This window comes from Cygnus atratus, chromosome 2, assembly GCF_013377495.2.
Source record: "Cygnus atratus isolate AKBS03 ecotype Queensland, Australia chromosome 2, CAtr_DNAZoo_HiC_assembly, whole genome shotgun sequence".
Lineage (NCBI taxonomy): Eukaryota > Metazoa > Chordata > Aves > Anseriformes > Anatidae > Cygnus > Cygnus atratus.
Genome location: NC_066363.1, coordinates 27,415,834 through 27,427,969, shown reverse-complemented (window position 1 = coordinate 27,427,969; position 12,136 = coordinate 27,415,834). Strand labels below are relative to the sequence as shown.

At 42.1% G+C, this 12,136-nt stretch overlaps 2 protein-coding genes across 5 annotated transcripts in view; one reads left to right on the top strand and one right to left on the bottom strand.

The window, feature by feature from the left end:
* Window positions 1-12,136, top strand: part of ASNS (asparagine synthetase (glutamine-hydrolyzing)) — an 853,397-nt gene that overhangs the window by 523,367 nt on the left and 317,894 nt on the right. The gene's annotated exons all lie outside the window — the stretch shown is intronic.
* GLCCI1 (glucocorticoid induced 1) overlaps window positions 8,562-12,136 on the bottom strand; it is a 55,710-nt gene continuing 52,135 nt past the window's right edge. For all 4 annotated transcript variants that reach the window (XM_035545172.2, XM_050709215.1, XM_050709214.1 and 1 more), the window contains one exon: window positions 8,562-11,625. In XM_035545172.2, coding sequence (XP_035401065.1) covers window positions 11,277-11,625 — 349 coding nt within the window. In that variant the 3' untranslated portion in view covers window positions 8,562-11,276. The remainder of the gene's footprint in view (window positions 11,626-12,136) is intronic.

Genomic DNA, 12,136 nt, shown 5'->3' with positions numbered 1-12,136 from the left:
CAGGACATGGGGACACAGGCCTGCAGCTACGTCGTCACTGTGACAAGGAATGACTAGTCAGAAATCTAGGCCTCAGCCCTATAGCAAAAGTTTCTCAACTAACAGGAATCCTTATTTTCTTCCACTTGGCTGCATTTAGTCATTGTCCCTGGGATTGCAGCTGCGTTTACACATACCAGATATGACCCAGGTGCTTTTAGGGCGATTCACCTGCACACCTGCCCACAGCAGTGGACAAGGGCACCATGACCAAAGGGGCCGGGCAGGCTCAGCACGTTTTTGCCCTTGGTGACCAGCACCCCCACCCCTCTCTCAGGCGGCCTGGCTTTGCAGTCAATCACCATGCTAACCAGGTGTTTATTAACAGTGTTCTCCTAAGCATTACACTGACTTTTCCCCTCATTCAGTTAATTGTAAGCCAGTCTAATTATGCAGTTAAGGAACCCAAGGTATTTGCCTGCACAGGAGCCACCATGAAGTGAGGATGCTGCCACTCGCCAGGGAGCAGCATCCAGCTCCTAGCAACTACATCAACTTTTAACTCTCTTCTATCATATTGAAAGCTTGTTGTGCCTGAGCTCGTGCTGAGCCACAGTGCAAGGGGGTGGAGTTTTGGCTGCTTTCAAAAAAATTACAGCATTTTAAAAGAAAGAAATGAAAAAAAAAAAGAGAGAGAGAGAAGCATGCTGTAGCTTGGAAGTGAGTCTCTCTTATTCTACCTGCCAGCTATTTACACTGGTTGCTTTTGAAATCTTTATGGGGTAATGAACACACACACAAATAGATAAGGAGTTTAAGAAATGGCTAAATACCTGCAGACCCACCTAAGCCATTAGGTACATCAGCTGAGCTCAGCCAGCCTTCTCTTTAAACAAAAGTTCACAGAAACCTTCTCTGTAGGGTGTTTCTTTTATTTTGGACTTCCATAGCTATTAAGGCAGCAGGAAAAGCCCCAGGACAGGTGCTGGAAGCCATATGCTTCATGAACAGGCTGGAAATAAAAAGAATGTGCTATAATATGAAATCATCCATCCTGTCTCCACCTATTTGGGTAGATGATAGCGGCTGCAGGAAACAAGCATGCTGAATATAGCAGGAGCAGGATCCAACAAGGAAAACAAACAAACAAAAACACTACTCTTATTCCAAGTGCAATCTTCACAATAAATACTTGACACACAGGAACTAAATTCATAGTCCATTGAAGTAACTGCATTGTTAGTGTAGTTGCTTATTTTCCTGGACTGTTTAAGCAGTCTGTGTGGTTTTCTGCAGCCTGCCATAAGCAAGTCTGCTTTGAACTTGAGTACCAGAGCTTCAAAACACCAAAGTCCGACAACAGAGAGATGGTCTCACTGTAGCAGGGTTTAGTCTGATTCAGGTTTGAGAAGAAGACAATTCTGATAATGAGACACACCCTGAAGGGATTTTTCTGATCTACGATACAGCTTAGTCTTGGGCCAAGCTGACCTTTCTGTGGGGTTGCCCCCGAGTTTGGTGACAGCAGCAAGGGCTGCAAGCAAGCCAGAGACACACAAGTGCTCCAAGGTTTTTTTCCCCAAATGCCTACCCATACTGTTAAGTCACAGAACCCTGCCCAGGGCTCAGGTCCATGAGCATCCCCAAGCCATAAAAATGGGGGCCACCACTCTCCTACCACCAGCCCCATGGTCTCATAACAGGCACTTTCAAACCGCTAAGGAAGAGCCTGTAATCTCACTGAAAATTTAGGGAGAAAAAAAAAAGAAAAGAAAAAAAAAAAAGAGAAAAAAGAATGTTTGTGCCACTGCAGCTCCACACAGGCACATGAGCACTGTGAATTGGCAGCAGTGGCACCATAGCCTTTGGCTATTTGTCACCAAAGCACAGGCAAGCTTACCTGCAAGGTGCGTACAGCCATTGCTCCTCTTCATGTAGGGAAATAGTAATTATGAAAAATCCTTAAATGAACAAAATCTTCCTATTATCTACCCTTAACCCACTCTCCCCACTCCCGCGCTGAGCACTTTACAGCTTTCGCTTTCATTTTTAAGGGAATGGATCCAATCCAGGTCTCCTTGGAGGTAGAGGTGCTCCTGGCTTCGCTGGCCTTTGCCACTCATTAATTCTTATTGCTGTGCTTTGAAGGTTGAGGAACCTCAGAGAGCATCTGTCTATCTCACAGCTTGTAGTTTAAGCAGTGGGAAATTTGCCAAGACAAAGTAAAAGGGAAACAAGATTAAAAAGCAAACAGAGACTTTCAGGAAGAAAGGTTGCACTGCCTGCTTCAAGTCCGTCCTGTTCCCCGCACTCCCCTCCATGCTAACAGCTCACCCTGTTAGCAAACACGGAACACAATTGGAAAAAAAAGTCTATAATGGGTCATTTTCCTACCTGAGCATTTAAGGAGCAGGTTGAATAGTCTGTCCTGGGGTTGTTTTTAGAGAACACTACAGCTTGCCTGTCAGTGTTTTGGCTTCCACCTCCATTCCCTATAATCGCACAAAGTATCTAATGGAGGGAGGGCTTAATTGAGGTGGAGGTACATAACGCTGTTTTCTTTGATAGTTGTTATCCAAGTGAAAGAAGGAAAGTGTTTTAAGATACAGGAAAATGCTTTTATGGCCCTAAAATCAGTCCTCCCCTTGTGCAGCACTGCCAGAACAACACAAGTTCCTTTCCACGGTGTGTGCCACCAAAACAAAGCAAGTTCCTTTACCTAGGGAAGACTTAGTGCAATGTACATACCATCAGCATTGACAAAAACCTCTATTAAGTTTCTGCACCAAGGCATATGAAAAAAAAAGCCTGACCCATGGCAGTGTCGAGTCCCTTGGAGGCCAGTCTTACCATGACTCGCGGGTGTGATGGGTCCTGTCCCCAGCTTGTCCCCGGAGCCTGAAACAGTGCTGTGATGTTGCCAGCCTTAAGTCTTGAAGAGTGCTGGTGACTTCTGGCACCAGGACAACAGCTCCTGCTCCACCTGCAGATCTGCATCTCCAGGACAGCATCTCCAGGACAGCATCTCCAGGACAGCCCCAGTGCCCTGGTGATATGCCAGGGATGCAGCTGTGTCCAACGAAGCACCCACACCAGCGGAGCCATGCAGTGGTACCAGGAGGAAGCAGCAACTGAGAGCAGCGGCAACTCCCTGCTGCCATCCTGACCTGTCATCTAGGGAGGTTTGCAGCATCCCAGGAACTTGGATCCAGGATGTTAAGGGGAGCCTGCTGAGGCCTGTCCAGGCCTCAGATCTGCAATCAAGTGACAAAGTGGCCCAGGTTGTCAAAGGGTGTCAGGCCACGTGGACAAGAGAGACCTCAGGGATCAACCAATGCGGCTGAAGACTGCCCATCCAAGGTGTAGATACACCAGTAAGGAAAGTGCCAAGACGACAACATTACGGGGAAGATCTCCTACCATTTCTGGGAAATAGGGGTGGCTCCCTGAAGGGCCTCTATGAGGTGGAGAAGCTTGGGATCCTGAGAGGAGGAGAAAAAAAAAACAGAAAGATGGATGATAACCCTGGACACCACGACATCCTTTGGCCTCTTCAGGGACCTGGTTGGAAGAATCCCATGGGATACAGCCCTGGAAAGGAGTCCAGGAAACCAGGTTGATTTTCACCTCCTCCAAGCCCAATAGTACTCCAACCCCACAAGCAGGAAATCCAGCTAAGGTGGCAGGAGGCCTGCATGGATGAACAAAGAGCTCCTGACAAAACTGAAACATAGAAAGGAAGTGTACAAATGATGGAAGCACGGTAGGTGACCCTCTTCAGTCTGAAGAAGAAAAGACTCGGTGGGAGTCTTATCCATGTAGACACACGGACAGGAAAGCAGGCCTGAAGGGAGGCAGGGAACAGGGTGCCAAAAAAAAAACAGAGCCAAACTTTTCTCAGTGGAGACAGCGAGCACAAACTGAAACACATAAAATACCATTGAAACGTAAGAATTACTTTTTTAGTGTGAATGTGGTCAAACACTGGAATGTGTTGCCCAGAGGGGTACGGTCTCCATCCCTAGAGAGACTCCAGACCCAACTGGACGTGACGTGAGCAACCCGTTCCAGATGATATTTATGACAATTGTGACATTTATGATCACAAGGGTTATACCTACAAATTGACTCGCCATGTCCAGAATATTCTTCCAATTCTGTTCAACAGTCCCTGATCCCAAAGGCACACAGATCTCCACACATTTCAGTTTCCTTCAATGTGTTTCCCCAAGCACCTACACCAAGGGCAACTATGCAGATACCAAAGACCTCAGGCACCTGGGGTGTCCCACACTGAAGCAGTCACAGGATTGACAAACTTCATTCTTTCTTTGCTCAGCATCTAGTTTGCTGGCCACTCTAATAGGTACACTTTGTCACTTAGTGGATACAGTTTTTTGCCACTTTCAAAAAACAATCATGCTACAGTGCTGCACTCAACAGCCTATCGGTTAGGAGGCTGCCAAAGAGACACAGATTGCAACCAACAAATGGCTTGATTTGGGGAATGAGTTACACCTACCCAGGTTTATGCTCGTATGGAGTATCAAGGCATCTGCTTTCTTCCTAACCCAAGGAACATCCTGTGTGTAAAAATACAAATATAAGACAACCCTCCAAATCACGTAGAGATGGAGCCTACACTGCTTTTGTTCTCCTGTTACTTGAAAGGTGAAAGACCGATTACCAACATTTTTTTTTCCTTAGGTTGTAGGCATTTCCCTCAAGAAGAGGGTCAAAACAGGAAGTCCTCCCTGGTACCTGAACTCAACGAGTGTCTGAACTCTCCTTAGCATTATCCACCAGAACAGACAACGATCATATCCTCTGCTGTACTCAACTTCAGTTCATGAATAAAAGCCCCTGAATGAGGTGGCAATCCTTAACATACACACACCCCATCTAAGATAAGACCATGCAGTGAAAGCCTGTAGTATGGTACCAACCCTGCACTGTCATAGAGATGTAGGCTACGCCTTACACTTATTTTTTTCGGAGATGGACATTGAAACGCTACATCTTTTTCAGAGCTTTCTCAGGAGGTGCAATGAATTAGAATTAATCCAAAGGAATCACAAAAGCAGAGCCAGGCATTTGGTTTTGTTTCCTAAAAACAAGGTTTCGTTTCCAAAGGCAACACCCTTTCTTCATTCTTCAGAAGAATGAGTTCTTCCTTCCTGCTGTAACAAGCCCAAAGATACCACCAATCTTATGGAAAGGGAGGCTGTTACTCCCTGAGAAACTTCTGCATCATAAAGATAGGGCAAAACTAGAAATTCTTATCCAAATAAAAATCAGAATTGAGGAATTGCATCACACATCTTCTTGGCACCAAACCTCAACGAGGAATCTACTCTCTCTTAGCTTTTTCCTCCATGAAGAACCTCCTTCTGCCAAAATCTCAGTGACCCTCTTAGACCTCAGCTGCTCTTTCAGCAAGGAGTTAGACATCCATAATTACTTAACGTGACCACTATGCCTCCCAGTCTGGATTTAAATAAGGCTATTGACTTGCAGCTTACTTAGAGAGCTAAAAGTTAAAACAAGGGTGCAAGAAACATATTACCATGAGTATTACAAAACATATGCTGCCCTGAGCAAACCCAACCAACAGCTGTACAAATCCCTGCAAAGTTTAACCACGCACTTCACTATGCACATACAGACACAAAATCCAACCACCACCAGAAATTACTTTTCTACAGGCATAGTTTAGCATAATTGTGCTTCGTTAACAAGCGTAGTCTCTAATTCAGAGGGAAGAAAAAGATTACAAAACTTCCTGTTCTCCCAGGCTTTCAGCTTTTCTGTTTCTGAGCTTCCAGGCTACAGCTCAAGGCAGCCAAAATCAGAACTTGTTACAACTTGACATAAAATCTCAAGTTCTTCTTAAAAAAAGGGGCCATCTATCAAGCTTGATCTGATTGCTATTCTTTCTTGTTGAATTATCAGTTTAATATGCATATTCACTCACCTCCATTGAGGTCTGTACTGAGGAAATGCTCTACCTTCTCAATCTACATCTTCCTATCAGCTCTAATTGAGTTGCACATTATTTCTCTGACCCAGTGCACTCTGAAAAGGCACCACCTACTCTAGTTCCTTGCCATCTGTCCAAAATCACAGTGTTATTGAGGAGGTGACAGAAATCAAAACTACTCTAAAGCTAGTCAGCCACCTCTGCTTCACTGGAGGCTTCGTTCAAGTGTGATGCAAACCAAATATCTTCATAAGTTATCTTCAAAGAACACTGCAGAAAAGTTTTAAAAAGTGTTAACCCCCCAGTTAAAAAATATTTCAGGATGCTATTTTTCAGTGATGCAAGAACGTTTTAGGTAGTTAAAAAATGCCTCTTTAATGGCAAGTGAAATGTAAAAAGCCCAACATAATCATGAGTTACTAGGACTTAAAAGAACATTGTCTTCTGTAATCTACATGGTAGCAGCATTTCAACTTTCAGAAACTGATTCTTCTTTGAGAGCACCCTTTGTAAAATCACCTCACACTAAGCATACCAATGCTTGACAATCCACCTTTCCAAGATGGCCCAGTACCTGACCACCCTTAGTGCTAGAGAATAAACAAAACCATATTTCTAGTATGTATTTATCCAGCTTCCTATTCTGTTTTATTCTGTGTCTTTTAAATTTAAGTAGTTTGATACTAAGTATATCCTATACAGGTATTTACTAACTGGAATTAAACCACTCTTCATCTGTTAAGTTAAATGCAAAACTTTGCTGTGTGTTTTTTTCCAGTATCTCACTCATTCCTAGAGCCCTTTCCTGAACCTTCTCCAACCTTTTATGGTTTTTCTTGAACCAGATAGTTTTCCTGGAGTGGTTACACTAATGCAAACAGAGACAAGATACACATATTTTAACTGCTTGACAATCTTTGATCAAACAACTTCCTTTAGCCAAGCACCACACAAGGAATGGCGCTACGTGTGCAGCCCATTAACAAATGTACTTTCCTAGCTTCAATCACTTTTTCCTTGCATTTAGGTTCTGGAAACACATTGCCGGAACTATGGTTATTTCCTCCCAGTTGCGCAGCTTCGAATTTCTGTTTGCAGGGCTGTGCTTTGCAGAGCAAGCCAGGCTGTTTTACAGCAGTAATTGATTTATACTTCTACCAGCCGCCTGTCATCTCCAGGCTGCTTGGATTTTACCTCAAGAAACAGTTCTATGTATCGACCTGCTATCACCGGAGCAAGGCCCGGACTGAGTTTGCTAAGACTCAGTGGTCTTTGCCTGCAACTGCAATGTCAGCCAACATCTCTAATCCATTCCGTTTCTTCTGTTTATTTTGTATTACCCCAGGCTTATGTTTAAATACTGGGAAGATATTGAGGCTCTACCCACGGGCCGCTATCTGGCCCTTCCCAAGAGGTGATTTGCCAGGAAGCCATAAATCATTTCCCTGACAGCGCCCTGCTTCCTAAAACAAGCAGGTCACTATCTGCTGCCCCTAGCCCAGCGTCCTCAAGGGCTCCCCTTACACACTCCTCTGCAGGCTCCAAAGGGTCCCAAAGGGTCCCCTCTGCCAGAGCCATGAACTGCTAGGAAACATAACATGCAAGTCAAGGAAAATCCTTCAGTCAAAGCAGGGACACAAGGCAAAACCATTTTGTTACTGCTCTATTCTCAGCTCTTTTCAGGCTGCTCACCTTCACAGCTCTGAGGAAGACGTATGCAGTGAATTACAAAGCCGCATGTTACCACAACCATAAACTATGTCACCACAACCATAAACTAACAAGGCCAGGGCCTGCAGTCACAGGGATGGTGAAAAAAAGTCATCCATGGTGCAAGTTGTATCACGTCTTCCAGGGTGAGCTAGGTGCTTTTGTTGAACTAATTCTTGAGAAGCAAATGCCTTCCCACACCACAACAGACCGAAGCTGCTGCAGCCAAATCCTTTTAAAGGGCAAGACAGCCACAAAGCGTTCCCTAGTAAGCCATACAAGCTTACGATAAAATGAGTGATGTGTATCAACCATTTTCAGAGCAGGGTAGGATACTACAGCCTTTGAAGCTCCAGCCTTTCAGCACTTAAGTTTCAGTTAATGTTTTTAACACAGTCATACATAAACCTTGTAATCATTGGGATGCTGAAAACCTAAATTTTGACTCTGATAACAAGCATTAAACCATGCTTACTGGTTATTGCCATAGTGCTTTTCAGTAAACACCAACTCTGGAGAATTTACATGTATTTAAATATTATTTTTTTTCCTCCCTCCTCCCCCCTCCTCATCTGGAAAGAATTATTTTGCAAGTCAAATGACAATCATTTGACTCATGCAAAACAACATGAAACCAAGACTGTCAGTAGATTTATACCACATCCTTTAAGGTTTTAGTTTAGTTTCACATAGTGAAACATCTAATGGCTTTCATAAGTTAACAGATAACTTGAAATTAGCCGTACCACAAACACAGCAGTGGATGCAGTTTCCAATAATGCCTGTTTTTTTCCATGTTCTGAGGAAAGAAAAAGCTCATTATCAAATATGCTATTTTTTAGCAAATTTAACTATTTTTAACTATTTAGCTTTTTTTTTTTTTTTAAGATATTCTTTCCTCCTTAGAATGTAATGTTTTTGAAAAAAATAGTAGGTAAGACATGGCACACTGGTCGTAAAGATAGATAGTTGACACTATTCTAGATGCAAATTTGGAACAATATTAAACTTTAATCTCATTCTATGGGGTTTCATACATAGTTTCCAAAACAAATAAATGAACCACTGCTTGTGTCCCCCTCCCCCACACGCTTTTTTTTTTTTTAACTATAATTTTTATTTAAATAAGACACAGGAACTTCTATACCAAAAAAATACAAAACAAAAGCCACACACTTCCTTGTGTAAAGCAATATTGTGTGATAACTTGAATACTGTTCAGCACAGTGGCTAGAAATAACAGTACAACTATGTACAAAACTTTAAACAATATTTGACAAATTTCTACAGCTGGATGTAGAATACAATTGAGATAAACAACTGCTGGGAAATTTACATGGCAAAAGCATTAGCTTTAACACATTTGGTTCAAAACCTTCAAATCTGCTAAGAACAAATGTGCAATTTAATTAATATTTAGTTTCTCATGGAAAAAAATAAAAAGAACACAATGGCATTGCAATTATTGTACAGAGTTCATCACTGATCTAAAAACTCATCATCGTATCCCCTGGTAACCTAACACCAACAACTGAGACTACGATTGAGCATAAAAAGGTCGTCATACTGCAATGTTAATCTAGAAGGAAAAATATTAAAAGGAATTGATACTTACATCATGAGTATTTTCTCCCCTTTATCTTCAATCTATAAAATAGTGTTTTCACCTAGGCCTGAGATTAGTAGGGTTTAAAGATGGCTGTTGTGTTTCAAGCAGGTTTTTCACATGAAAATGGTTAGAGACAGACCTCTCTCTCCTTATGTTTTCTGCAAGGGGAGCCAAAAAAAGTGACTTTTATAGGCTGCAAATTCCACCTTGTAAGACAGCATTAACAAAATCTCTGTAATAAAAAGGAAACCATGCATTATCTCCAAAGAAAGCATGTATTTAGTGAGCACTTATTGGTGGTTCACTCTCACCCCCTCCAATCTCATCTTCAAAAGAGGAAGAAAAAGAATAATGGAGCAAGTTTAAATGCTCAGTAGCTGCAGGCTACTAATCTCCTCAATTCCTGGAAAAGGTGAGCCTTATTCTCTTAGGAGCAGACACCATAAATGTAGTTCCACTGAGCTGAAAGCAATGGAGCAAGAACATCAAGTTTATTTTGCCTTTGGGGTCCTCTTTGTATCACAGGAAATTATCTCTGAAAGCAGTGCTCTTGTTCTGGTACAATAGAAGAGCACTACTAAACCGTTCTTGCCATGTACTATTTTGAGAAAGCGTCCAGCCTGCAAAACCAGGATTATTTCACCAGGATTTTTTTTATTCATACTTAAGGAGGGGAGAAAAACACACTTTTACACACACAACTTAAGTAAGCAAAAGTTATGGGAGAAGCTTTGATTACGTAACACAAACTTAAAACTATTGTTTTCCCCACCCCTCTTAAAACACCCACTTGCTACTTTTGGACTTCAATCCAAACACAATTACTCACTATATAAATAAAATGCTGCTCATCTAACACTGCTTGACAAAAATCTGAAAACCTAGTTCCAACCAGCAAATGAATGAACATTTCCAAAAGAGAAACTAAACATTAATTTGACTTTTAGACGGTAACAGTAGCATTTCACATCCTTAACTGCCAACAAAAACATGAGAGGAAATCCCCATCGCCCCCCCTGTGAAACCTGAAAGAATTTCTATCCTTGAACAAAAACATTCTTGTCTTTCAAAATCCTCTCACACACAATGTGGAATGTTTCTCATGTACAGCCTAGTACTGAACACTTTATTTGCAACAGTTTAACAGTCATTAACTGAGCAACACCTGAAACCTTTAAATGCCACATTTTACATATATTGAAATGACAGTAAATGCAACAGTTGTTTTTACTTGTAAGCACATGACAAAGTGATATACATCACAGATTTGCTGGTTCTCCTCATGTTCACCCATGTCCAGGGTCATCATTCACCTGGAGCTGAATGCACTTATTCCAAGAAAGTGGAATGTAATGAGGAAATATTAATGCATAAAATAAGGAAAGGCAAAAGAGTGATGTTCCCTCTTTAGCTTTGTAGCTGTAAAATATTTTATATCCCAATATGATATACATTCCAAGTTACCTGAGTTTACACTTCGAGAGAAGTACCTGAAGCTAGGCCATAGGGTGGGCACTGTGCAACTGTTGTGGCCATTTTTTTTTTTTTTGCATTGTGTGTATTACAGAAGTTAGAAACAAACACCTGGATCAATTGTAAACATAATCCTGAAGTACAGTATTTTCCATAGGACACAACACAGCAAGACATTTTCTATTCAGACAGGCAACTTTTTTTTTTTAATATATATAGAGCTTATTTATACTGTAGAATTTGAAACAGAACACAGGACACAGTACTAATCTGGTCAAACATACTATGAAATGCATAGTCTCCACTTAAAACGCTTAATGATATACGGATTTTGCAGGCATTACTGCTTTCTCACAAAAAATGCTGAATATGAATTCTGTCCCTGCCAAGAACAGCGTTGAGATATTTTTTCAAATGATGCTAAGTATTCTGTTTTGTTCTGAAAGGCTGCCACCTCATGCAGACGTATCTGAACTCTTATCTCCTCAATCCTTGCTTTGGGGCAGAGGCCTGCTCCACCTTGGTCTAGGTTAATGCGTAGCTCTGAGGAGAGGAATGATCTTCAGTCTGAATTTCCTGCAAAAGCGGCTGCTGCTGCTGGGATGGTTGCTGTACCGAGACCTCTGTAGAGTCCATTGTGCTGGTGTCATCTGACAGAGATGAGAAAGAGACCCGAGACGAAAGCTGCTCAACAGTCAGGGTACTCAAAGCTGTGCTTTGACCGGAGTTGGGAGAGTTCTTCAGCGTCAGGTCTGAAGCTGGAAGTAGGGGGCCCAGAAGTTTTACAGGACAGAAAGCTGATCCGGTTGGGATGAAGTTAACCTTGTTTTTGTCAGGACATGAAAAGAGAGGGGTTGAGACAGGCTGACGAGACCTACAACAAGAAAAAAGATTATATACCTGGCCAACAAAGGTGGTTTTGTGCGTCACAAACTTCGTGGTTCTACAAGTTGCTAAAATGTGAATGACAAGGAATGGGATTAATTGGACAGAGGGGCAAACATCTTCCATAGTGGTAGTCAGCTAACTGATCCACAGCATGAAAAATAGTGCCGTCACAAAAATGACTTGACCATTACTGGATAAACATGCAACTTCCAGCAAGAAAAAAATATCTGCACTACATATGCACGTGAAAAAAAATGCCACGGTAATTTAGAATGACACAAATCCTTCTTTAATAATAACACTGCAGCAACAACACACATAGCCATATTAAAGCCCTTTGAGAAACTCCATGAAATAGACCTCTCCTTTCCCACATTCTGTAATTTCTTTGGAGGCTTCCTCCACAACCCAACATTGCTCCTTCACCATCCAGCAGGCAATGAATGCTATTAAGAGCACGAACTATCCCCTCCTTAATGCTTTCATCCACAGGAGCT